Source organism: Vombatus ursinus, unplaced genomic scaffold (assembly GCF_900497805.2).
Source record: "Vombatus ursinus unplaced genomic scaffold, bare-nosed wombat genome assembly UNPS02014198.1, whole genome shotgun sequence".
In the NCBI taxonomy this organism is placed as follows: domain Eukaryota; kingdom Metazoa; phylum Chordata; class Mammalia; order Diprotodontia; family Vombatidae; genus Vombatus; species Vombatus ursinus.
Window position 1 is genome coordinate 477,960 of NW_020953976.1, and position 27,468 is coordinate 505,427.

Here is a 27,468-nt window from a genome sequence, read left to right on the forward strand (position 1 = left end):
TCATTCACTCATTCACTCACTCATTCAGTCACTCACTCAGTCACGGACTCATTCCCTCACTCACTCATTGACTCACTCATTCATTCACTCACTCACTCACTCATTCACTCACTCACTCATTCACCTCATTCACTCACTCACTCACTCATTTATTCATTCATTCACTCATTCTTTCATCCATTCCTTCCTTCCCTCTGCCTGGTGGTTGGGTGTGGCCAGGATGCTCAGACCAGGGCTCCCTGGGCTGCTCCTCGGTGCCCCGGAGGCTGAGCCAGGCCTCAGTCAGCAGGACGCCCAGGATGATGAGCACCAGCCCCGCCAAGATGAGGCGGACCAGATTGCCCGCGGTGTAATCCAGGGGAGCAGCATCTGGGGGATCAGAGTTTGTCCCTGACATGTGGGTCTTCTTGCCAGGCCTCCCAGCCCCCGAGTGTGAGCAGAGATCTTGTCCCCCACTAGAGCTCAGACCCTGGTCCCAGCACAGCTCCTCCTCTCTCAGCAGAAGGTTCCTGTTTCTCTCCTGCCTGGGGAGGGAGGGAGAGAGGCCTGAGGGGCTGGGGCAGCCTCTGGTCTCCTCCTCCCCCTCAGCCAGCCCTCTCCTTCCCCAGCCTCAAAGCTGAGACTTGCTCTCCTGGCTCACTGGTCCACCCTCCTCACTGGACAAAAAACGCCCCCTCCTCAAAGTGACCAGTGATGTCTTCCTGCCAACACCAATGGTCCCAGGCCTCCCCTGCCCATGACACTGAGGACCCTACTCTCCCCCAGGGTGAGGGGATGGGATTCAGCCTGTCCTCAGGGAGCCAACAGTCTTATTCAGTAATTCAGGTCTACAGCCCCTTATTAAGCACTCACACTGGGCCAAGCCCTGGGCTAGGTCACACCCACAAGAAATAAGACAAAACAGAGCTAGGTCCTGCCCTTCAGGGGCTGACATTCTCCTGGAATGCTCTGTGTCTGGGCCACAAATCATCCGAGGAGTGGGATGGTTAACAACTGGGGAGGGGGACAGGAGAGGCTTCTTTTGGACAAGGCTCCTAAGCTCAGTCTGGGAGGGATCTTTGCATTGTAAGAGGAGGAGGTGAGGAGGGAGGACATGCCAGGCAGGGGAGACAGCCTGGGCAAAGGCCTGGAGGTGGGAAAAGGAGAATAACAAGGTCCTGTGGGAGGAGTGGTGGGAAATGAGGGGCCCCTGGATGGGGTGGGCAGACCCTGACTAGACGTCCAGCCCCTGTCTCCCTCCTCTCTCTCCTGGGAATGCTCCAGTCACTCACCAAGCTGGGTGTTCCCAGATTCAGGGCTTGGAGAGAAGGTCCCTGAGGATGAGGAAGGGGGCAGGGTTAGGGGCTGGGCAGGGGAGCCCAGAAAGGCCAGGGGGGCTGGAGGGTCTGCAGGGAGTCCCGGCTCTGCTCAGACGTGCTGGTGTGGAAGGTTGAGCAAGTTCCTTCCTTGTCTGGGCCTCACTTTTCCATCTGTTAAATGGGTGTGTGTGCTCAGTGACCTCTCCTGGCCTGTCCACTTGTGAGATATGATGATTCCGTGATTCTTCTGACCCTTCTTCTAGCTCCTGTCTGGGCTTTGGGGGCAGAGGAGGGACACAGGAAGAAGAAGAAGGCAGTTTCTGGGGTGGGGGGGGAAGGGCCCTCTGAATCCTCAGGGCCCCCTGTGTCAGCTGTTCCCAGGGCCCTGAGGTTCCTTCTCTGCCTGAGGCTCTGCTGCATAAGTGGGAGGCAGTGTTGGGCAGAGGAGGTCACTGTGGTGCTTCCGGTGAGGGTATCTGAGAGGCCCCTCCCTCATCACTGGGGCAGCCAGGAACTGGAGAAGCAGAGGCCCCCCCCCCAGCTATGACTGTGTGGGTGAGGGGTGGGAGGCTATGGGGGCTCCTGCAGAAGGGGAGAGAAAGCAGAAGAGTAGGGGCTTCTCTGCCCATCTCTGCTCCTCACCTCCCCAGCCCCTTCCTGACCAGCTATGTTCCTTCTTCCCTAGGCTGGAGTTTCCTCTGACCCTGTCCCTCCCTTCCAGCCCCCTCATGACTTGGTTCTTTCTGAGAAAGTGGGAGACTCAGCCCTGGCCTAGACAGGAGGTGGAAAGTAATAGGGGAGAGAGACCCCCACCCTGTCCTGAGGGTAACTGGTTACTCACTGGGTGGGGAGGATGTCAGAACTTGGAGATTTCCAGGGTTTTGGGGGAGGTGATCATCCTTTGAGGTGCCTGGAACTGGGACAGGAGAAGGGTGAGGGGCTTGGTGGTGTTTAACCTCCCCCCACCCCACTGTCTACACTGCAGGCCTGCTCTGACCTTCTCTTGGCTCCCTCTCTGACCTCTACAACCCCCTTTCCTGGGACCTAGTAGACGTATTGTCTGTCTGTGGGACCAACATAACTGGAGAGGTGGCAGATGGGGAGGGTGTCTAGAGGGGCCAGGGAGGAGAGACCTCACTGTCTTCATTCTCTGAGCAGGACCCATTACCCAGGTTCTCCATCCCCTCCCTCTGAGCCTCCTCTTCCCCAGCAGTCCTGGCCCCTGCAGTGCCCTGGGCAGTTAGGGAGATGCCCCAGGGTCAGTGACAGGGCTTAGGAGGTATGGGAGGAATGGGGTGGAGCTGGAGCTCCCTCACCTGTGACCCAGAGCACCAGGGGGCTACTGGGGGCTGACCACACATAAGGGAAATAGCTGTAAAAGTTGTAGCATCGGTAAGTCCCTCTGTGGGTAGAGTTCACAGCAGGGATGGAGAAGTTGGCCAGAGACCCCCTTAGATGGTGCTGGGCCCTGCCTTGTGTGATCTGTTCTCCATTCTTGTACAGGGCAGACCTGTCATACCATCGCTGCGACTGACATAGGAAGGTCACATTGTGTCCTGAGGCCACCATAGAGCTGGGCAGGGCTGAGAGGGAGGATGGGTCATACACGCCTGGGGGAGGAAGAAAGTCTGGAGTTAGGGCTATGACCCCCGCCCTTTTAGGGGAATGGGCAGACTTTGCTCGTGGGATGACTGGCCTGGGCCTGCCTAGACCCCTGCCTGGGGGTGGAGGTTTAGGTCATCTCTGGAGAAAAGGAAATATCACAGCTTTTTGGGGAGAGGAAAGACTCTGGACAGCTCTGGGTTAGAAAAGGAAAATGGGGGGGAGAGAGAGAATAAAAGAGAGGGAGAGGAGAGATTGAGGCTGGGGGAGGAGGGAAAAACAGAGACAAAGGAAGGCAGAACAAAGAGACAGTCAGAGAGAAGAGAGAAACCGGGGGTGGGGGGGTGGATGGAGGCTTCCTCCCTGGTCCGGGGCTGGGAGTCCCAATCTCTGGACCTTGGTCCTAGAATCTCTCTCCACAGACGTTGGAGGTGGAGGCATATTTAAGACCCGTCTTTGCAGTTTGGGGTGGTTATGAGCTCCCCAAAGCAGAGCCTGGCTCTCATCCTGGACCATGGGTGGGTCCCTGGGGCAGGTGTGGGAAGGAGAGTAGGAGGCTTGGTTGAGATTTGTGCTTCACTTCCATCCTTGCCTCCTAAATCTTCCTGTACAGAAAATCCTTGGGGATACACAGAGGAGACACCCCTCCCCTCCCCTCCCCTCCCTGTGCCTAGGCCTGAGCTGGGAGAGGGGACAGAGCACCCTGCACTGCCTCTCCTGGCTTTGGGAGGGTCAGGGCTGGGAGGGGGAGATGCCCCAGCAGCCCTGTGCCCCCTCCCCAGGGAGCTACCAGCTCTGTCTTGTGACCTGAGACCCAAGCTGAGCCTCCTGCCTCCTCTCTGGCCCCAAGATGGGCTCTGACTGAAGCAGCTGGTGGGTCAGTGGATAGAGCCCTGGGCCTGGAGTCAGGAAGACCTGAGTTCAAATCCAGCCTTAGACACTTGTCAGTTATGTGATTCTGGGCAAGTCACTTCCTCTCTGTTTGCCTCAGTTTCCTCTACTGTAAGATTGGGATCATTGTAGCACCTACCTCACAGAGCTGTTGTGAGGATCAAAGGAGATAATGCCTGTAAAGTGCTTGGCACAATGTAGGCACTATACAAATGCTGATTCCCTTCCCCCACCTCTAGCCCCAGAGGAGAGCGGGACAGGAAGGGCAGAGGCAGAGGGATGGTTGGGGCCAGGCTGGGCTGGGGAGGAGCTTAGGGGCTGCTGGGACCCAGAGCCAGCCCTGCCTGAGGGGCCTGGGCGGGGGTGGGGGTGGGGGGTTGGGGGGAGGTTTCCTCACCTGTCACCACCAGCTCCAGGGGGTCACTGTGTTCTGACCAGCCAGATGAGTGTAAGTAGCTGCAATAGTAGGTCCCTGCATGTTTTGCTGTCACTCCTGGGATGTGAAATTCACCCTCTATTCCAGATGGTTTCGCATCCATGATTTGTATCCTTCTAGACCCGTGGTCTTTCTCCAGAATGTAGTCATCAGCCTCTACTGACCCCTGGCACCTGAGGATCACACTTCTCCCTAGTGGCACCAATGAGCCGTTCTCTGCCCTGAGGGAGGGTCTGGGGAGTGTGTCTGGAAGTGAATGAGAGCTGTCAGATCCAGGGGATCCCCCTTCTGTGGGCCCCCCATGCTGCATTCCCTCATTTTAAACCTTGTCAGCCCTGCCCAGACCACCCCCCTCCCTCTCCTGGGGGTAGCCATCTGCTCTGGGCCGGGGGAGTGTGGGGGGAAGGACTCACCCGCCTCTGCCCTCATCCTCTGGCCCAGACACAGCCCTGGAAGAGAGGACCCTGGTTACCCCCAGCTCCCTACATCCTCCCCAGCCAACACCCCCAGAGGAAGGAGACAGAGGGCCTAGAGCCTGGGCTTAGGGCTGATGTGAGTGAAAGGGGCTGGATGCCAGATGGCCCCTCTAAGAGCTCCAGCTTCTCCCCCTTCCCCTCCTGGCTGGGTGACCTCAGACTGGCCCCTCCTCTCCAAAACTGGGGTGTGTATCTCACCCCAGTACCTTGGTACCTAAAGTCCCCTTGACTTTGGGGTTCCTCCCACCCTAGGACTCACCGAGGCCCACCAGGGCAGAGAGGATGGGAGTCATGATGGCGCCTGTAGATACTGGGAGGGTAGCCCGGTGGTAGATCAGACAGACAGTGTGAGGCTGAGGATGTGACCAAGGTCTGCTGTGCTCTGGGTCCCTCAGGGTCCAGTCTCACTGAGAAGGCTTTCCAGCTCCTTGCTCACTGTGGTTTCCTGTTGATTGCCCCATGGGTGCCTTGGGTGCAGAATCAGATGTCGACATCAGGGAGGAAGGTCAGAGTGGAAATGAGGGAGTGCCTCGGGTTGATGGACTCCTTACAGTTTCCAGTGGCCAGGCCAGCACTGGCACAGTGCTGATGGGAAGCTATCCTGGCTTGTGGCTGAGGGTGAGGGGGAGTGAGCACACGCCCAGCGAGTGTGGTCCCACAGGGAGCAAGAATATTTTTGGGGCTGAGGACTCTACCTGTGACTTAGGGGAGGAAAGGAATCCCTGAGGTGGAGCCCCCAGACAGAATTCAGAACATAACAATGAAGAGGACCTACCTAGGGTAACATTACCCACAACTCAGGATTAAAACTTGATTATAACCATAAGCTGTCAAAATCAAATAAAGCAAAATAAAAATTAAAATGAACCCACAAAGGAAAAAGAACCCGACCACAGATAGCTGCTTTGATGTAGAAGATCTGGGTTCATATTCAGAGGAAGATAGAGAGGTTAAAAACAGTCATTCTTTGTATATGTATAGCCTATATCGGATTGCATGCTGTCTTGGGGAGGGAGGTACAAAGGGAGGGGAAGAAAAATTGAAAACTCAAAAGCTTATGGATGTGATTATTGATAGATCAAAATAAATTAATAAAGTTAAAAAAGAAGTCAGAGAATTATGGGAGGTCAAGGTAGAATCAAAAGAACATGCAAAATGACAAAAAAAAATGCAAAATAATTCCATCAATCAATTAGTATTTATTAAGTGCCTATTTTGTGCCAGACCCTATTAAGAGCTGGGCTTACAAAGAAAGGCAAAGAAGCAACCAAAACTGTGGTCAATACAATTGTTTGTGTTATTATGCTATCACAACCCAAAGACACATTCCCTTTTGCTAGCAGTTTATAAATAAATTGTTTGGGGCAGATGTAAAAAAACAAAAACCAAAACCAGCCATTTCTACCCCAAAGAGTAATGTCAAATGGTCACAGGCCCAAAAGACCTGTTGGAAAAACTTACAAAGGAATTAAAAAATCAAATAAGAGAGATCGAGGAAAAATTAGGAAAAAAATTAAAAGCAATCCAAGAAAATTATGAAAAGAAAATTAACCAATTAGAAAAAGTGGCACAAAATCTTAAGGAAGAAAATAACTCCTTGAAAACTAGAACTGGGCAAGAGGAATTAATGATGTTATAAGATATGAAGAAATATTAAAACTAGGAAAAAAAGAGGAGAGTCTGAAACATCTCAGAAAAACAACTGATCTAGAGAAGAGATAAAGCAGAGACAACATAAGAATTGTCAGACTACCTGAAAGTTATGATAAAAAAAAAATCTAGATATAACATTACCAGAAATCAAGGAAAATTGCCCTGAAGTTTTAGAACAAGAGGGTAAAGAAGTAGAAATAGAAAAAATCTACCATTCACCTGAAAGAGATCCCAGGAACAAAACTTACAGAAATGTCATGGCCAACTTTCAAAACTCTCAGGTTACGGAGAAAATATTTCAAGCAACAGGAAAAACCCAGATCTAAATATTGTGGAAATACAGTCAGGATTTCATAAGACCTAGCTGCTTCTACCCTAAAAGACTGTAGGTCTTGGCACATTATATTTCAAAAGAGCATGGGCTGTATCTAAGAACTTATCCAACAAAGTTGAATATAATCCTAAGTGGAAAAAAATAAATATTTGAAGAACTGAAAGACTTTCATGTATTTGTTACAAAAAGACCAGAACTCAGCAGAAAATTTGATATAAAAGATCCAGAAGAAATATAAGGAAAGAACACAGGAATAAATGGAGATTTCCTTAAAATGATAAGTAGTATCTATCTAAAGCCATCAGCAAGCATTATCTGTAATGGGAATAAGTGAGAAGCCTTTTCGATAAGATCAAGGGTGAAGCAAGGAAGCTATTATTCAATAGTGTACTAAAAATGTTAGCTTCAGCAATGAGAGAAGAAAAAGAAATTGAAGGAATTAGAATAGGCAATGAGGAAACAAAACTCAGTTTTTGCAGATGATACGATGGTATACTTACAGAATGCTAGAGAATTAACTAAAAACCTCATTGAGATGATGAACAGCCTTAGCAAAGTTGCAGGATATAAAATAAACTCACATCAATCGCCAGCATTTCTATATATTACCAACAATGCTCAGCAGTAAGAGATAGAAAAAGAAATTCCCTTTAAAGTAACTGTAGACAATATGAAATACTTGAGTGTACTTGATAAGACAAATCCAGGAATTGTATGAATACAATTACAAAACACTTTTCATACAAAGTCAGATCTCAACAATTGGAAAAATATCAATGGCTCATGAATAGGTCAAACTTATAAAAAAATAAAAATTCTTCCTAAATTCATTTACTTATTCAGTGCCATACCAAATCAAACTACCAAAAAATTAATTAATAGAGCTAGAAAAAACATAAAATTCAACTGGAAGAACAAAAGGTCAAGAATATCGAGGGAATTAATGAAAACAAAATGCAAAGGAATGTGGCTCAGCGTACCAGATCTAAAACTATATTACAAAGTGGTGATCATCAAAATTATTTGGTACTGGCTAAAAAATAGAGTGGTGGATCAGGGGAATAGATTAGGTACACAAGACACCGTAGTCAATGGCTATAGTAATCTACTGTTTGATAAACCCAAAGACCCCAGCTTCTGGGATAAGAACTCACTATTTGACAAAAACTGCTGGGAAAACTGGAAAATCATATGGCAGAAATTAGGTATAGACCAATGTCTCACACCATCTAACAGGATAAGGTCAAAATGGATACATGATTTAGACATAAAGGATGATACCACAAGCAAATTAGGAGAGCAAAGAATAGGTTGCCAGTTAGATCTACGGAAAAGGGAAGAATTTATGACCAAGCAAGAGATAGAGAACATTATGAAAAGCAAAATGGATAATTTTGATTATATTAAACTAAAAAGCTTTTGTGCAAACAAACCAATGCAACCACAATTAGGAGGAAAGCAGAATGATGGGAAACAATTTTTACAGCAAGTGTCTGTGATAAAGGCCTTACTTCTCAAATATATAGAGAGTCAAATTTGTGAGAATACAAGTCATGCCCCAATCGATAAATGGTCAAAGGATATGAACAGACAGTTTTCTGATGAAGATATTTAAACTATCCATAGTCTTGTGAAAAAATGCTCTAAATTACTATTGATTTGAGAAATGAGAATTAAAACAACTCTGGGCTATCACCTCACACCTATCAGACTGGCTGATATGACAGAAAAGGAACGTGATAAATGTTGAAGAAGATGTGAGAAAATTGAGACCCTAATGCATTGTTGGTAGAGTTTTGAATAGATTCGACCATTCTGGAGAGCAATTTGGAACTATGCCCAAACGACAGACAAACTGTGTATACCTTTTGGTACGGCAATACCACCATTAGGTCTGTATCCCAAAGAGATTGTAAAAAAGGGAAAAGGACTTATGTGTACAAAAATATTTGCAGCAGCTTTTTTTGTGGTGGCAAACAATTGGAAATTGAGGGGATGCCCATCTATTGTGGAATGGCTGAACAAGTCATGGAATGTGAACATAATGGAATGCTATTGTGGTATAAGAAATGATTAGCAGGCAGGTTTCAGAAAATCCTGGAAAGACATACATGAACTGATGTTGAGTGAAGTGATCAGAACCAGGAGAATATTGTATACAGGAACATTGTGTGATGACCAACTTTTATAGACTTAGCTCTTCTCAGCAATACAATGATCCAAGCCAATTCCAAAGGACTCATGATGGAGAATGCTATCCACATCCAGGGAATGAACTGATGAAGTCTGAATGCAGATCAAGGCAAACTATTATCTCTTTTTTTTTTTTTTTGTTTTTACTTTCTTGTGCTTTTTCCCTTTTGTTCTGATTCTTCTTTCACAACATGACTAATGTGGAAACATGTTTTACATTATTGTAGAAGTATAACCTATATCAGATTGCTTGCAGTTTTGGGGAATGGGGAAGGGAAGAAGGGAAGGAAAAATTTGCAACTCAAAATCTTTCAAAAAATGAATGTTGAAAATTGTCTTTACATTTAATTGAAAAAATATACTAGTAAAAATAATGAATACATTAAAGACAATAAGGTACTCATTGAGGTCCCATTATCTACTTACATATATATATATGCATATATATGAAAATGTTTTCAGCATTCTTAAAACTGTCTTCATTACTAAGGTAATCAGAAAGAAAGGTTCGGGCTGAGTTATACATGATGGGGTGATTCTGAAAAAATTGGGTAGGAAAAGGTAAAAAGGAGCAACTATCTCATAAAAATGGGGTGTGAAAGAAAGAACTAACCCAGAGGAAGCAGGTTGGAGTGCAAGATTGGTAATGTCAGAAACTTACTCTCATCTGGGTTGAAGAGGAATGAAGGTGCACATCTGGAGGGGTGAAGAAGTCTTCTGAACTTGTAGAGAGGCAAGAAACCTGGGGAACAGGGTAGAGGAGGGTGTATGGATTAAAATTGAGGGAAGGACTTTTTGATGGGTGTGTAGATTAAGATAAAGCAATTGATAAATGATCAAAGGATACAAACAGGCATTTTTTGGAAAAAGAAATCAAAACTATATGTGGTCATATTTTAAAAATGCTGTAAATCATTATGGCTTAGAGAAATGCAAGTTAAAACAGTTTCGAGGTATCATTTTAGACCTATCAGATTGGCTAAAATGGTAGAAGGGAAAATGACAAATGTTGGAGGGTATGTGCAAAAATTGGGACATTAACACATTGTTGATGGAGTCATGAATTGATCCGACCATTTTGGAGAGAAATCTGGAATTATGCCTCCAAAGTCATCAAAATGTGCATACCCTTTGCCCCAGAAATACTGCTGTTAGGTCTGTTTCCCAAGGTGATGAGGGAAAAAGGAAAAGAAACTATATGTTTTAAAATATTTATAGCAGCTCTTTTTACATTTTTAATTTATTATTATTATTATTATTTTTAGCAGCTCTCTTTGTGTTGGCAAAGAACTGGAAATTGAAGGGATGGTTATAAATTGGGGAATGACTAAAGCAGTTGTGGTTGAGCAGCCAGTCTGGAGCTCGGTATTGCTTCACTTTGGCTGGTGTTGGCACTATGACATTATGTAGGCCTACTGTGCACTGAGTCATGTCAAAAACATGTTCTGCCATGAAAATTTGGCCTCAAAGGGAGATTTCTCAATGACTTGTCCAAGAGGTCCACAGGACCGATTCCCAAACATCCGCTCCATGGTTTACAAGCCTCCTCTAAAATCATATCAAACTGTTGGCAAATGAAGTAATATGATTCCAATCATGCTATGTAGTTTTCCAATTTTAGCTGCCCCTGAAACCCTTTCCTGATCCCCCTGATGCTAGCACCTTCCCTCTGAGATGATCTCCCCTTTATCCTTTCTATCCTTGTCTGTACATCACTGTTTGCCCCTGATTATCTTCCTTGGTATTCCTAGATCCTGGAATCCATTCTTCATATTGGAAGCAGAGGGAGCGAGTGCTAGGGCCATAATGGCAGATGAGAAAAGAGCCCAGGGGATGCTTCCTATGAATGTTGGCCTATGGAATGATTTAGTGTGTACTGTTTGGTTTCTGCCCAAGAAGATTGTTAATGTCCTTAAGAATCTGTCTAGATATGGCTCATAGGGAGGCAAAAATAGACCCCTTTGGAATCTCTTCCCTCCCACCTCACTTTTACAAGGGAGACTTTGATTCCTGCCAGGAGGGCAAGAGGGGCCAGAGGCTTCTCTGATCCCTTCAGAGAGATGGGGAACTGGGCCAGAGTTATATCTACCTCTTCCCTTAAACATTATTAGTGTGGAGGAAATGACTTTTAGTTTCAAGCACTCCTGAAAGGGAAGGAGAGCCCTAAGCCATCTACCTGAGGCTTGGCTCCCTTCCCACCAGATGCCCATTCCACAATGAACAGACACAGCCCATAGCAAAGAAACTCATTTATCCAGGCCTATAGAAAACAGAACTTAGAGAAGGTATGCATGGGAGAATATATGGCAGATGACAGACTGAAGGAGTTCTTTCTCTCTTTGTGAAAGAGGCAGCCCAGCTCTGCCAGAAGAAAGAGTCCTAGGTCTGACCCAAGGAGAAATTCCCCAGAACTCCCAGTGTGGTGAGCTTGAGATAGGGACATGATAGAGATGGCCAGATCCTCTCCTGTTGACTTCTGCTCTGAGTCTTAATCTCCTTTCAGGGACCTGAACAGAGGTTGGAATGGTGCACCTTTTCTGTAGAAGCTGGACACCAGAAGAGCAGATGTGTCTTCTCTCCCCCTCTCACTGACACCACTCACATGTCACATAGAGAAGAGGCATGGAGCAAAATGTCGACCTTTGAGGAGAGTATCCATACAATTGGTCCTAGGAGTCCAGGATACACCTCTAGGGGCAATGGCGGTGGTGATGGACTGGGAGGACCTTTAGTGTCAGAAAAGGCCCCAAGTGATCACAATGGCCAGGTATATGTATCTATGCAGGTGTGCTCTCTAGCAAGCAACGTTGGTTCATTTACATTCATCCAAAGGAAGGTTGTCTCTGGTAGCCTCAGGAACCCCAAGGAGTAAACGTGTTCTTGGATACGTTAATTAGCAGGGTGTACAACTTCAGGGACCACACACATGGAAGGCCTGGTAGGAGACAGTGTTTGTAGGCCCTGCCATCTCAGGGAAGATTGTCCTGGGATGTGTGGAGTCTGATTTGGGAGAGAAGAAAGCAGTGTGGCTTGGCGCAGGTAAGGGTGGGCTTCCAGGCCCTGAGAACCTAACTGCCAAAAGCCTACAGAGGGAGGCCCTGTTGGCTCCCTCCCTCTCATCTTTTCTGCATAGAGACACACACAAACACACACACACACAGATATACATAGATACACACACACATACATACACACATGACCACTGATGGAGGAAATCATGAAGCTTACAGGTTTCTATGACTCCTGAGAGGATTTAGTATTCTGGGGGGGATATTTTTTCCTCTTTCATTACTGAGAGATGTCCTCAGTGGGGAGGAGGGAGGGACTGTGTGTGTGGGGTCAGAGCAGTAGCAGTGGGGAAGAGGGGGAGGCCTGGGGCAAAGGCTGGGCATTATGAGCTGGGCCAGGGTAGGTTGCAGGGAAGGCAGGGACCTTCCCTCTGTCTGGAGCTGGGCAGAACTCACTGCCTCAATGGGTCTTTGGGACACACACGTTCAAGGAACCCCACCTCTGTCTTCCCATCTGTCAGGGGTACCTGAAGCTTGTGTTCAGTGGTCCCTTGAAGTTATGCAGGCCTCAGCCAGCAGGACTCCCAGGAGGAGGAGGACCAGCCCGGCCAGGCTGAGGCGGATGAGGTTGCCCACGGTGTAATCCTGGGGAGCAGAGTCTGGGAGGGGGAAAGACCTCCCTGATCTCAGGCCCCATGGAGAGAGGCACAGACTCCTCTGCTCCCCCTGCCAGGCTCCTCAGCCCCAGACCTGCCCCGGGTTACTCACTGGCTGGGAGCCTGGATGTGGGGGTGAGAGACTGGGGCCCGGGGCCCAGGGACAGAAGCCTGAGGGAGAGGCTGAGGCAGCCTCCCCACACCCCTCCCCCCAGGGCTTCCTCTTCAGGGCCCCGAGTCAGCCCCAGGTGACTTTCCTGGCACCTTCACTTTGTCCTCACTTCCTCTTCTCTCCTGCAGTTTTGGCCACAGCTTGGTGGAATGGGTGGAGCATGAAACTTGTGGTGGGGAAGAGCTGAGTTCAGATTCCACCCCAGACACTTCCCCTCTGTGTGACCCTGGTCAGGTCCCCTCCACTCTCTCAGCCTCAGTTTTGTCATCTGGAAAATGGGGCTAATAACAGCACCTGCCTCCCAGGGCTGTTGTAAGGATCCACTGAGCTAATCAGTGTAGAGCATTTAAAGGGCTTTCTATAAGCTGGTTACTATTAATATTGGTACTAACAGGCATTTGCTGGTTACATTTAATAACAGTCCCTGCCCTCAGGCCGCTCAGATTCTAAGGGGGAGAAGACCTGAAAACGGCCAGGTCCCCACAGAGCAGGTGGCAGGTGATGCCTGAGGGCAGGCCCTGGCAGGAGGGAAGGAGGGCACCAGGAAAGGAAGGTCTCCTCCCAGAAGGGGAGAGTGATTGGAGAGTTGGAGAGAAGAGGGAAATTAAAGCATGGAGAATTGCAGGCAGTGGGCACAGCTGATACAAAGGCCTGGAGATGGGAGATGATGTGAGTGTGTGAGGAAGTGTCAATGGGGAGCCCCCACTGTGAAGGGAGGGGACAGAGCCTGACCTCAGGGAGCTTCCAGTCTTATTCAGTAATTCAGGTCTTCTGACCCCTATTAAGCATTCACTCTGGCCCAGGCCCTGAGCTAGGTCAGACCCATAGGATATAAGACAAAATAGAGCTAGCTCCTGTTCTCCTGTTATCCTGGGGGATAATCATCAGAGGAGTGGGATGGTTAACAACTTGGGAGGGGGACAGGAAAGACTTCTTTAGGACAAGGCTCCTAAGTTCAGTCGGGGAGGGATCTTTGCACTGTAAGAGGAGGAGGTGAGGAGGGAGGGCATGCCAGGTAGAGGGGCAGCCTGGGCAAAGGCCTGGAGGTGGGAAAAGGAGAATAATAAGGTCTTGTGGGAGGAGTGGTGGGAAATGAGAGGGCTCTGGATGGGGTGTGCAGACCCTGACTGGACATCCATCCCCTGCTTCCCTCCTCTCTCTGCTGGGAATGCTCCAGTTACTCACCAAACTGTGTGTTCCCAGATTCAGGGCTTGGAGAGAACGTCCCTGGGGATGAGGAAGGGGGCAGGGTTAGGGGCTGGGCAGGGGAGCCCAGAGAGTCCTGGAGGGTCTGCAGGGAGCCCCAGTTCTGCCCAGACATACTGGTGTGGGATGTTGGGCAGGTCCGTCCCTTCTTTGGGCCTCACTTTTCTGTCTGTTAAATGGGTGTGTATGCTCAGTGACCTCTCCTGGCCTGTCCATTTATGAGATTTGATGATTCCATGATTCTTCTGACCCCTCTTCTAGCTCCTGTCTGGATTTTGGAGGCAGGGAAGGGATACAAGGGGAGGAGAAGGGTGAGGGGCTTGATGGTGTTTAACCTCCCCCCGCCCACTGTCTTTACCACAGGTCTCCTCTAGCCTCCTCTTGGCTCCTCCTCTGACCTCCTCAACCCCTTTTCCTGGGACTTAATAGACATATTGTCTGTCTGTGGGACTAACATAACTGGAGAGGTGGCAGATGGTGAGGGTGTCTAGAGGGGCCAGGAAGGAGAAGCCTCACTGTCTGCATTCTCTGAGCAGGACCCATTACCCAGGCTCTCCATGCCCTCCCTCTGAGCCTCCTTTTCCCTAGCCCTCCTGGCCCCTGGGATCCCTTGTGCAGGTAGGGAGGTGCCCCAGGGCCAGTGAGGGAGCTTAGGAGGGATGGGAGGCATGGGGTAGAGCTGGGGCTCCCTCACCTGTGACCCTGAGTACCAGGGCATTGCTGGGGGCTGACCACTGGTAAGGGAATCTTCTATAAAAGCTGTAGCATTGATAAGTCCCTCCGTGGGTAGAGTTCACAGCAGGGATGGAGAAGTTGGCCAGAGACCCCCTTCCATGGTACTGGGCCCCGACTTGTGTGATCTGTTCTCCATCCTTGTACAGGGCAAACCTGTTATACCATTGCTGTGACTGACACTGGAGGGTCACGTTGTGTCCTGAGGCCACTGAAGAGTTGGGCAGGGCTGAGAGAGAGGGTGGGTCATACACACCTGGGGGAGGAGGAAGAGGAGAGCCTGGAGTTAGGGCTATAAGTGCCCTCCTTCGGCATATGGGACCATATTGGGTTGGTGAAAGAACTGGCCTGGGCCTTCCTAGACCCCTGCCTGGGTGTGGAGATTTAGGTCATCTATACAAAAATGTAATAGCATAGCTTTGGGGAGGGAGAGGAAGGACCTTGGACAGCTCTGGAGGGAAATGGAAAGTGGGTGAGTGGAGAGAGAGAGAGAGATGGACAGACAGACAGAGACAGAGATGTTGTGAGGGGAGACAGAGAGACAGAGAGAGAAATGGGGGTTGGTGTGGGCGAGGGAAGTATAGACAGAGCATCTTCCTCCCTGGCCCGGGACTGGGAGCCCCAATCTCTGGTCCTTTCTCCTAGATTGTCTCTCCACAGACATTGGGGGTGGAGGCATATTTAAGACCTGTCTCTGTAGTTTGGGGTAGTTCTGAGCTAGCCAAAGCAGAGGCTGGCTCTCATCCTGGACCATGGGTGGGTCCCTGGGGCAGGTGTGGGAAGGTGAGTAGGAGGCTTGGTTGAGATTTGTGCTTCACTTCCATCCTTGCCTCCTAAATCTTCCTGTACAGAAAATCCTTGGGGATACACAGAGGAGACACCCCTCTCCTCCCCTCCCCTCCCTGTGCCTAGGCCTGAGCTGGGAGAGGGGACAGAGCAGCAGCAGGTCCACCCTGCACTGCCTCTCCTGGCTTTGGGAGGGTCAGGGCTGGGAGGGGGAGATGCCCCAGCAGCCCTGTGCCCCCTCCCCAGGGAGCTACCAGCTCTGTCTTGTGACCTGAGACCCAGGCTGAGCCTCCTGCCTCCTCTCTGGCCCCAAGATGGGCTCTGACTGAGGCAACTGGTGGGTCAGTGGATAGAGCCCTGAGCCTGGAGTCAGGAAGACCTGAGTTCAAATCCAGCCTTAGATACTTGTCAGTTATGTGATTCTGGGCAAGTCACTTCCTCTCTGTTTGCCTCAGTTTCCTCTACTGTAAGATTGGGATCATTGTAGCACCTACCTCACAGAGCTGTTGTGAGGATCAAAGGAGATAATGCCTGTAAAGTGCTTGGCACAATGTAGGCGCTATACAAATGCTGATTCCCTTCCCCCACCTCTAGCCCCAGAGGAGAGCAGGACAGGAAGGGCAGAGGCAGAGGGATGGTTGAGGCCAGGCTGGGCTGGGGAGGAGCTTAGGGGCTGCTGGGACCCAGAGCCAGCCCTGCCTGAGGGGCCTGGGCGGGGGTGGGGGTGGGGGGTTGGGGGGAGGTTTCCTCACCTGTCACCACCAGCTCCAGGGGGTCACTGCATTCTGACCAGCCAGATGAGTGTAAGTAGCGGCAGCAGTAGATCCCTGCATCTTTCGCTGTCACTGATGGCATGGGAAACTCGCCCTCCATTTCTTTTGATTTCACATCAATTATCCTGTCAGATCTCAGCTTTTTCTCCAGATGGTACACTTCACCCTCCCATCCCCCCTGGCACCTGAGGATCACACTTCTCCCTAGTGGCACCAATGAGCCGTTCTCTGCCCTGAGGGAGGGTCTGGGGAGTGTGTCTGGAAGTGAATGAGAGCTGTCAGATCCAGGGGATCCCCCTTCTGTGGGCCCCCCATGCTTCATTCCCTCATTTTAAACCTTGTCAGTCCTGTCCAGACCGCCCCCCTCCCTCTCCTGGGGGTAGCCATCTGCTCCGGGCAGGGGGAGTGTGGGGGGAAGGACTCACCTGCCTCTGCCCTCATCCTCTGGCCCAGACACAGCCCTGGAAGAGAGGACCCTGGTTACCCCCAGCTCCCCACATCTTCCCCAGCCAACACCCCCAGAGGAAGGAGACAGAGGGTCCAGGGCCTGGGCTTAGGGCTGGTGTGAGTGAAAAGGGCTGGACACCAGATGGCCCCTCTAAGAGCTCCAGCTTCTCCCCCCTCCCCTCCTGGCTGGGTGACCTCAGACTCATCTCCCCCCTTCTCTGGAGGAGACTTTCCTCCTCAACAACATGGAGGTGGGGGCGGGTTGGACTCGATGGTGTGAAAAGTCCGCTCAAACAGGGGGCTTCTTAAGACTCACCGAGGCACAGCAGGACAGAGAGGGTGTGGGTCATGGGGCCCAGCAGCTGGTGGGAGAGGGCACTGCGGGCTGACCAGGACAGTGTGAGGTGCAGGATGTGACCAGGGCCGGCTCTGCTCTGAGTGTGCCAGACCCGAGAAGGTTCACTTCTCCTTCCTCTCTGTGGTTGCTGCTTCACTGATGGCCCCATGCTGTGTGTGTGGGGGTGGGGTGGAAGGGGTGGGAGGGTTTGGGGAGTCCTCTAGTGTCAGAATGGTGGAAGAAGGGTGATAATTCAGGCCCCACAACCCGGGAAAGATCCCCGGGTAAGTGTGAGGGGTCAGCCTCACAGCACTGCCCCCCATAATTGGCAGGTGCTGGTCTTACTAGCGCCCCGTGAATCTGGCCCCGGTCCCCAAACCAGATCCTGCCCCCAGCCTGAACCCTGCCCCCAGCCCTGCCTCTTTAAGCAGGGCTCAATCCCTCACTGAGCAGGCAGGGATTCCTGGGTCCTGGTAAGGAAGGGGTTAAAGCCAAGCCCCAGAATAAAGGGCTGATGGGGAGGGGGAGTTGTCTGCCTCAGAGCTCAGGGTTGTCTCTCCTGCAGATTTCCAAGTCACCTTGCTGGCTTCAGCCTGTCCTCAGCACTGTGGAGGCCTATGCCTTCCGTAGACTGAAGGCCCTGGCACTCTCCTTCCCAACTTACCCTCAGATTGGCAGGTCAGGGCCCCCGACAGGGTTACTATTCCTCTAGTAGGGTGTGTGCGGTGTTGAGGGAACCCAGCACCTCTGATGTGAGGGCTGCTCCTCTACTTTAGGTATTTACCTGTCAGCCAACTGTCCCCTGTGGCTCCAAGAAGCTGCTGCATGCACAGCAGCAATAATGTGTAAAACCTTCCCTGCAGATGGGCTAAGCCAGGTCTAGGGTAACCAACAGGCCTCCAACCTGTTGTTGAGTGAGGGGGAAGTCCAGAGTGTCAGAAGCATGTGGAGAGTTCCCATGGCAGAATGGGTAGAGGAGAATAACTGTTTCCAAGGGCCATGAAGAGGGCTGACGCAGGCTCTGCAGGGTGCTTAGAGTTGGGTTCAGACAGGGAGACACCAAGGTTATCCACCTCAGCCCAGGCCATCCCCAGTCCTCCTGACTGCTGTCTCATCACCAACTTTGACTCAGAAGACAGAGCCAGGCTGAGGTTCTGGGCAGCCCCGCCTGGCTTTACTCCAATTCAGGCCAAGTCATTGGTCATTGGCCCTCTGAAAACCAGGCACCAACAATTACACATTAGCGTTGTTTATGAGCCCCCACCTAGCGTGCCCACAATATCATTCAGCCAGCAGCTTTCTCCCCACTGTCAATTGTCAAACTGAAAATGGATTTTAGTTCTGCTTTGAAGACTTAGGCAATCTCTCAGAAGTACATGCTCTCCTTACCCTTGGAATTGCACCCTTCACCCACATTCCAGAGAAACTCAAGTTCATGTTTTTGTTTTGTGATTGCGTGCACCTTTTACTCAGGCAGCCTCAGGCCAGTTGAGTCTCAGCTCTATTATTTTAGTTTGTATCTCCAACCTGGGACCACTAGGTGGCGCCATAGTGCAGAGAGTGTTGGGCCAGGAGTCAGAAGACTCATCTTCCTGAGTTCAAATCTGGCCTCAGACACTTACCAAACTTAATACCCTTAGAAGACTAAACCACTCATATCCTCCCAAATCCCTGCACCCCACTCTTTCCCTTCTTCTCTCTCCCTGGGCCCTTACTCTTGCCTGATTAAGTCAATTTTTCACAAGAGTGAGCTGGGGAGTGAAGGTTGGACCCTTCCTTCCCTCCCTCCAAATCTCTCCCCTTCCTATTCCCCCCAGTCAGGTACCCCTGAAATGCCTTCTGTTCTCACCTCCCTAGCGCCCTCAGTTCAATCACCACCTTCACTGCTAGAGGGTGAAATGGATAGAGTCAGAAAGACCTAGATGTGAACCCCTGGGCAAATCACTTCATCTCTGTCTGCCTCAGTTTCCTCAGTTGTAAAATGAGGTTCATAATAACAGCTACTGATGTGGTTTGGGGTGTTGGGAACTCTGAAATATCAGGATGCAGAACAAGTCTGCCTGGAAAGAATTCAAGCACTCAAGCTTTCCTTCAGTCAAGGTAGTGAGGCTTATTGTAATGCCCATAGAGTGGGCAAGATTCCCAATGAATCTGTATCTTGATGGGGGTGAGATCACTACTTCCATACAAATATAGACAATGAGAAGATCTGTATGGGATTCAGGAGTGGTAAATAGCCTGGGGTGGGCCAGGTGGACCAGTGAAATGAGTTAAGTGGTTTGGGGTGGGTTAAGAGCACTGTGAAAGGACTGTTGCGTATCTAGGTGGGCTGGGCTGGGCCAGACGCCTTCAAGAGATGCCAGTGTTCTGGGCTACTTAAATGTGTGGGAAAATTTGGGGTCCAGGTCCCATGTCCCCATCACTACCATCCAGTGCTGTTGTGAAGTTCAAATGAGAGAGCAATGTAGATGCTTAACAAAACCCCTTCCCCTCAGTCTCCCCCTTCCCACAAGCCATCAATGGCTTCTATCCCATACTTCCATTATATGGCTATGTATGGGGCAGGGGACAGACATTATTAAGATCTCTCTTCAGACACGCGGACTTTATTTTGTGAATGGGAGACACTGGCACAGGACCCCTCAGCATGGCGTGCCCTCATCTGAGAAGGTGCTGTGCTCTGTGAGCAAAGCAGAGCTGAAATATATCAAGAGAAACACAGGATGTGCAAATTTAGAGAATTCTTCCCAAATGTTCACACGGACTAATTGTGCCTGACCTGTGGTAGAACATTCAGAGCTTGTACTGCTCTGATCAGCAATGGTCAGACACACTGAAACTTGACTTTAGTATAGTGATGTCATTTTTGTCCTCCTACAGATGGAAGGACAGCAACCAGCCATGTATGGGGAGAGGGGTGGCACTGGTCAGGAGGGCCCCATCAGGGGGTCTCACCCCAGCCCAACTGAAGCAATCACAGCAGGTCCCTGCAGGGAACAGAGACAAGGACTGGGGAGTTCTTTAAAGGAGCATAGGCAGGGGTTTGGTGGAATGTGCCTGACTCAGTCCTGCCACCTGGTGGCCCTTTGGAAGGCCAGGCACCCTCTAAGAAGTGAACCTTCTGGGGCAGAGTTGATTTGAGCAGCAGAGGAGAAGGTCCTGGGATCTTCCTACAGTTGTCCCAGGGTGGGAGGTGCCTGGTCCCCCTCTCTCTGGTCAGGGGTCTCTCCACTGTATTCTCTGTGTGGGGGCTTTCCTCTTGACTCACACTTAGAGGCTGACTTCCCCAGGAGGCAGTTGTCCCATCCTAAGGATTTGTGGAGGCAGGAAGAGGGCTATCCTGTGCATTGGCGGGGAACCATTGGAGTGATTTCCCAGTGGAATTTATTAGATTTCCTGGGGCAGAGGATTCCAGTAGAAGAAAAAGGAATGATTCTTTCTTGGGGGTGGTTATGGGGGGGCAAGTATTTGTGTTTTGTTTTTTATCAATCTTACTGCTTTCTGTAATATCATCTGTTGAATATTCAACACTAATATCTATTAATTTACCATATCGATCATTAAGAGTGAAGGTAAATATGCATAATCACAAAGTTAAAAATATTTAGCTGCTGGTGCTTGACAGGAAGGACACCAACATTTATTAAGAGTCTACTATGTGTCAGACGCCTTAGAAATGTTGTCTCCAGTGATCCTCACAACCACCCTAGGACAAAGGTGCTATTATGACCCCCATTTTATAGTTGAGGAAATTGAGGCAGCCTCAAGAGGTGAAGTGGCTCACTCAGGGTCACACAGTTAGGAAGTGTCTGAGGCTGGATTTGAATTCAAATCCTGATGCCTCCAGGCTGGTGCTCCAACCTCTGAGCCATCTGATACCTTAGCAGGGTGGAAAGGACCACACAGATGGTGAATCATTAAGAGAACACCATTTGACTTAACCAAGAGAGTGAGGCTATTTTGCAAGAAAATGCAGGAAAGTGTGAAATGTATAAAAAAAAAAAGAATAAAAGTTTATCTGTTTTCTACCAATTAACTGTGAAGGTAGGCCAGTGATGAATTCCTAGTGGCATAAGGCTTTTCTGGATGTGCTTAGAGTCTAAATGCAAAACCTTTCGTGGTGGACTCCATCATGACCAGAGAGACAAATTCTTGGAATTAACTATGAATAAAAGGCCATTTTTCACAAGCAAATGGCCTTCCCTGCTTCCTTGAAGTCACAGGTCTAACCCCACCTCCTGCAGGAAGCCTTTCCCAATCTTCTTTGATGTCACTGCCTTCCCAGGAGATTGCCCCCATTTTATCCTATCTGTACCTTGTATGTACAGAATCCCTTGCCTGTTGTCCCCCACTTAGACTGGGAGCTCCCTGGGGGCAGGCGCCTGATATCGGCACTCCAGGGAAGCCATTCTCTCCCAAGTCTTCAGTTATCTCTAATTCGCTCAATGGAATCTCTTTTCTAGATCCCTTCCTTCTATGCCACTGACCAACCTCTCCTCCCAGATGGTCTTTCCTCTGGGGTGTTTTTTTCCATCACTATTGCAGTAATGATGTGCCCCTCCCCCCAAAGCCCCCTCCCAAATAGAAAACTTAAAGGAAGAAGTAACAACAACTTTGTAACAAGTAAGTCAAATTAAGCAAAACCAGCCCACAAAGGGCCTACGTGCACAAAATGTGTGTCCTTTTCTGTACCAGGTGTCCACCCCGTCTCTACCAGCAGGTGATCGTAGGCGCCATCTGACCTCCTCTGGAGCCACGCTTAGTCATTGTGCTGGTCAGAATTCTTTGGTCTTTCATAGTAATTTTTCTTCATAATTTTATTGTCCTGGTACAAATCCTCCTCCTGGTTCTGCTCCCTTTGCTCTCCGTCAGTTTCTGTGACCCAGAATTCTCTGAAATCATCTCTCCCATCACTTCTCAGGGTGTCACGGATTCCGTTATGTCTGTCCCTATCCCACTGTTTGTTCAGCCATTGCCCCATTTTTCGGAAGGTCCTTAGACACTTCCCTTCCTCTCCCCACCCCTCTTCTCCTGTCCTCTCCTGTCTTCTTCCTTAGCCTCCGTCTGCCTCTGTTTCCTAAAGTGTAAAATGGTGGTAACAGCAGCATCTATCTCCCAAAATTGTCATGAAGACTCTATGAGATCGTATTTGTAAATTTGCCAGAGCCTGGCACATAGTAGGTGCCCCATGAGAACCCCTTTCCTCCCTCCTCTTCCTCTCCTCCTCTGGAAGCAGGTGGGCCCTGTGGCTTCTGCTATACAGCATTTGTCCCCCTCACTGTCCTGATAGATCCATCGTGGGCAGGACCCAGATAACTCTGAATCAGTGTTCAGTGACTGGTCTGCCCTTAGCTGGTGGCCTGGCATTGCCCAAGGCACATTCTACTGGCAGCAAAGGAGAGAAGAACTCTGTTCCCAGCAGTTTGTCATCCTTTCTGCCCTTCCCCTTGGGGTGAGGAGCACGGGTCCTAACATCTGGGTGTTTGGCTGACTGGGTAGGTCAGAGTCTTCCCTCACAAAGCAGAGGCTGAATGGAGAGGGGCATCTTCCTCCTGGCGTCCCCTGGGCGTGGGCTGAGCTCACCGCAAGGCGGCGTAGAGGCTGGCCTCCACTGGTCCTGAGAGGGGAGGGGCCTCCACTCCAGCCTTGAGGCTGTTGGGGTTCAGCTGGGCATAGGTCACTTCCTGAGGGTCTTCCCTTTTGGGAGCCTGTCAGGAGGAAATGGAGGGATGGAGTGGGACATGGGACAGGAGGGCTGAGGAGGGGAAAGGACCTGAACCCTCCCAGCTGTGCAGGGCCTTGGGGAAGCCTTTCCCTCCCTGTTCCCTCCAGAAGGAGAGATGTGTGAGTGACTCACAGCTATGTCCTCCTGTCTGGCCTCCTCTGTCTGTCTGTCATCATTCCCAGCAGCATCTGGAGGCAAGGGGAGAAGGCATGAGGGGCCAGGACCAGGCTCCTCCCTCTGGCCCCCCAGGCCCCCTGCCCCTTCCCCTGCCCCTCTCACTCACCTGGGGTCTCTTCCAGGGGGGTCCCAGCTGGGTCAGAGCTGGGGGACAAGAAGGCACAGAACGTTGAGGGGGAGGGTCTGGAAAGGAGGGCAGGTGCGCTGGGGGCGGGTCTAGGGGTAGTCGGGGTGTGTGTGGGGCCCTACCTCCTGGTGGTCTTCCTGACCTCTGCCTGGCTGCCTCCATTCCCTGTAAGGAGAGTGAGTCAGGGTTTAGTGGGGCTCAGCTCATGCCCCATCGGGCCCTCAGCCCAGGTGACCCCCAGCCCCAAGAACTCACTGAGTCTGGCCTGATGCTGATGGCATCGATGGCAGAGGAGGATGAGGAGAAAGAGGGAGATCAGGATGAGAAATGCTGAGATGCCCATCAGAATGCCTACTGTGAGACCTGGGGAAGCCAAGGATGGAGACCAGGTTAGGGGGAAGATTTAAGAGGAAGTTGATCTTTGGGGAGCCCCTAGTCCAAGGGGAAGGATAAAGAGTTCTGTCCTCAGAGACTCTCTAGTCTTATTCAATAATTCAGTTCTGTTGTTCAGTCATTTTTCAGTCATGTTTGACCCTCCATGACCCCATCTGGGGATTTCTCTGCAAAGATACTGGAGTGATTTGCCATTTCCTTCTCCAGCTCATTTTAAAGATGCTGAACTGAGGTCAACAGGGTTAAGTGACTTGTCCAGGGTCACACAGCTAGTAAGTGTTTGAGGCCAGCTTTTCACTCAGGAAAATGAGTCTTCCTGACTCCAGGCCTGGCGCTGTATCCGCTGCACCACGTGGCTGCTCACAGTTGAGGTCTACAGCCCCTTACTCAAGCTGGTCCAGGTCCTGGGCTAGGTCACACCCACAGGAAATAAGGCAAAACAGAGCTAGCTCCTGCCCGAAAAGGGGCTGACATTCTCCTGGAATGCTCTGTGTCATGTACGTGAATAAATCAATGGGGTCTCATCTGAGGAGTGGGATGGCTAACAACTGGGAAGGGGGACAGGAGAGGCTTCCTTGGGACAAGGATCCTAAGCTCAGTCTGGGAGGGATCTCTGTATTGTAAGAGGAGGAGGTGAGGAGGGAGGGCATGCCAGGTAGAGGGGCAGCCTGGGCAAAACCCTGGAGGTGGAAAAAAGAGAATAACAAGGTGCTGTGGGAGGAATGGTGGGAAATGAGAGGGCCCTGGATGGGGCAGGCAGACCCTGACTGCCCCTGGTTCAGCCCCTGCTTCCCTCCTCTACCTGCTGGGAATGCTCCAGTTACTCACCTAACTGTGTGTTCCCAGATTCAGGGCTTGGAGAGAAGGTCCCTGGGGATAAGGAAGGGGGCAGGGTTAGGGGCTGGGCAGAGGAGCCCGAGAGTCCTGGAGGGTCTGCAGGGAGCCCCAGTTCTGACCAGACATACTGGTGTGGGATGTTGGGCAAGCCCTTCCCTTCTTTGTGCCTCACTTTTCCTTCTGTTAAATGGGTGTGTGTGCTCAGTGACCTCTCCTGGCCTGTCCACTTGTGAGATTTGATGATTCCATGATTCTTCTGACCCCTCTTCTAGCTCCTGTCTGGATTTTGGAGGCAGGGAAGGGACACAAGGGGAGGAGAAGGGTGAGGGGCTTGGTGGTGTTTAACCTCCTCCTTGCCCACTGTCTTTACCACAGGCCTCCTCTAGCCTCCTCTTGGCTCCTCCTCTGACCTCCTCAACCCCTTTTCCTGGGACTTAATAGACATATTGTTTGTCTGTGGGACTAACATAACTGGAGAGGTGGCAGATGGTGAGGGTGTCTAGAGGGGCCAGGGAGGAGAGGCCTCACTGTCTGCATTCTCTGAGCAGGACCCATTACCCAGGCTCTCCATGCCCTCCCTCTGAGCCTCCTTTTCCCTAGCCCTCCTGGCCCCTGGGATCCCTTGTGCAGGTAGGGAGGTGCCCCAGGGCCAGTGAGGGAGCTTAGGAGGGATGGGAGGCATGGGGTAGAGCTGGGGCTCCCTCACCTGTGACCCTGAGTACCAGGGCATTGCTGGGGGCTGACCACTGGTAAGGGAATCTTCTATAAAAGCCGTAGCATTGATAAGTCCCTCCGTGGGTAGAGTTCACAGCAGGGATGGAGAAGTTGGTCAGAGATTCCCTTCCACGGAACTGGGCCCCGACTTGTGTGATCTGTTCTCCATCCTTGTACAGGGCAAACCTGTTATACGATTGCTGTGACTGACACTGGAGGGTCACGTTGTGTCCTGAGGCCACTGAAGAGTTGGGCAGGGCTGAGAGGGAGGGTGGGTCATACACGCCTGGGGGAGGAGGAAGAGGAGAGCCTGGAGTTAGGGCTGTAAGTCCCCTCTTTCAGCATATGGGACCATATTGGGTTGGTGAAAGAACTGGCCTGGGCCTTCCTAGACCCCTGCCTGGGTGTGGAGATTTAGGTCATCTATACAAAAATGGTAACAGCATAGCTTTGGGGAGGGAGAGGAAGGACCTTGGACAGCTCTAGAGGGAAATGGAAAGTGGGTGAGTGAAGAGAGAGAGAGACAGACAGAGACAGAGATGTTGTGAGGGGAGACAGAGAGACAGAGAGACAAATGGGGGTCGGTGTGGGGGAGGGAAGCATAGACAGGGCGTCTTCCTCCCTGGCCCGGGACTGGGAGCCCCAATCCCTGGTCCTTTCTCCCAGAATGTCTCTCCACAGACATTGGGGGTGGAGGCATATTTAAGACCCGTCTCTGCAGTTTGGGGTAGTTCTGAGCTCCCCAAAGCAGAGGCTGGCTCTCATCCTGGACCATGGGTGGGTCCCTGGGGCAGGTGTGGGAAGGAGAGTAGGAGGCTTGGTTGAGATTTGTGCTTCACTTCCATCCTCGCCTCCTAAACCTTCCTGTACAGAAAATCCTTGGGGATACACAGAGGAGACACCCCTCCCCTCCCCTCCCCTCCCCTCCCTGTGCCTAGGCCTGAGCTGGGAGAGGGGACAGAGCAGCAGCAGGTCCACCCTGCACTGCCTCTCCTGGCTTTGGGAGGGTCAGGGCTGGGAGGGGGAGATGCCCCAGCAACCCTGTGCCCCCTCCCCAGGGAGCTACCAGCTCTGTCTTGTGACCTAAGACCCAAGCTGAGCCTCCTGCCTCCTTTCTGGCCCTAAGATGGGCTCTGACTGAGGCAGCTGGTGGGTCAGTGGATAGAGCCCTGGGCCTGGAGTCAGGAAGACCTGAGTTCAAATCCAGCCTTAGACACTTGTCAGTTATGTGATTCTGGGCAAGTCACTTCCTCTCTGTTTGCCTCAGTTTCCTCTACTGTAAGATTGGGATCATAATAGCACCTACCTCACAGAGCTGTTGTGAGGATCAAAGGAGATAATGCCTGTAAAGTGCTTGGCACTTAGTAGGCGCTATACAAATGCTGATTCCCTTCCCCCGCCTCTCGCCCCAGAGGGAGAGCAGGACAGGAAGGGCAGAGGCAGAGGGATGATTGAGGCCAGGCTGGGCTGGGGAGGAGCTTAGGGGCTGCTGGGACCCAGAGCCAGCCCTGCCTGAGGGGCCTGGGCAGGGGTGGGGGTGGGGGGTTGGGGGGAGGTTTCCTCACCTGTCACCACCAGCTCCAGGGGGTCACTGCGTTCTGACCAGCCAGATGAGTGTAAGTAGCGGCAATAGTAGGTCCCTGCATCTTTTGCTGTCACTGATGGCATGGGAAACTCGACCTCCGTTTCATTTGATTTCACATCAATTACCCTGTCAGAGCTCAGCTTTTTCTCCAGACGGTACACTTCACCCTCCCATCCCCCCCGGCACCTGAGGATCACACTTCTCTCTAGTGGCACCAATGAGCCGTTCTCTGCCCTGAGAGAGGGTCTGGGGATTGTGTCTGGAAGTGAATGAGAGCTGTCAGATCCAGGGGATCCCCCTTCTGTGGGCCCCCCATGCTTCATTCCCTCATTTTAAACCTTGTCAGCCCTGCCCAGACCGCCCCCCTCCCTCTCCTGGGGGTAGCCGTCTGCTCCGGGCAAGGGGAGTGTGGGGGGAAGGACTCACCTGCCTCTGCCCTCATCCTCTGGCCCAGACACAGCGCTGGAAGAGAGGACCCTGGTTACCCCCAGCTCCCCACATCTTCCCCAGCCAACACCCCCAGAGGAAGAAGACAGAGGGTCCAGAGCCTGGGCTTAGGGCTGGTGTGAGTGAAAAGGGCTGGACACCAGATGGCCCCTCTAAGAGCTCCAGCTTCTCCCCCCTCCCCTCCTGGCTGGGTGACCTCAGACTCGTCTCCCCCCTTCTCTGGAGGAGACTTTCCTCCTCAACAACATGGAGGTGGGGGCGGGTTGGACTCGATGGTGTGCAAAGTCCGCTCAAACAGGGGGCTTCTTAAGACTCACCGAGGCACAGCAGGACAGAGAGGGTGTGGGTCATGGGGCCCAGCGGCTGGTGGGAGAGGGCACTGCGGGCTGACCAGGACAGTGTGAGGTGCAGGATGTGACCAGGGCCGGCTCTGCTCTGAGTGTGCCAGACCCGAGAAGGTTCG

At 51.1% G+C, this 27,468-nt stretch overlaps 1 protein-coding gene across 1 annotated transcript; it reads right to left on the bottom strand.

The window, feature by feature from the left end:
- Nucleotides 1–126: 126 nt before the first annotated feature.
- On the bottom strand, nt 127–27,468 carry LOC114041898 (leukocyte immunoglobulin-like receptor subfamily B member 4). The gene is made up of 17 exons (XM_027860567.1): nt 27,323–27,468; nt 26,985–27,020; nt 26,539–26,817; nt 24,966–25,259; nt 24,251–24,292; nt 23,285–23,392; nt 23,152–23,194; nt 23,009–23,046; nt 22,858–22,913; nt 22,584–22,708; nt 17,346–17,415; nt 16,980–17,220; nt 16,642–16,677; nt 16,196–16,474; nt 14,620–14,913; nt 1,272–1,313; nt 127–369 (listed from the first exon to the last, which is right to left on the bottom strand). Exons 1-17 carry the CDS (start codon nt 27,354–27,356, stop codon nt 158–160), a joined length of 2,229 nt encoding a protein of 742 aa, XP_027716368.1. The 5' UTR covers nt 27,357–27,468; the 3' UTR covers nt 127–157.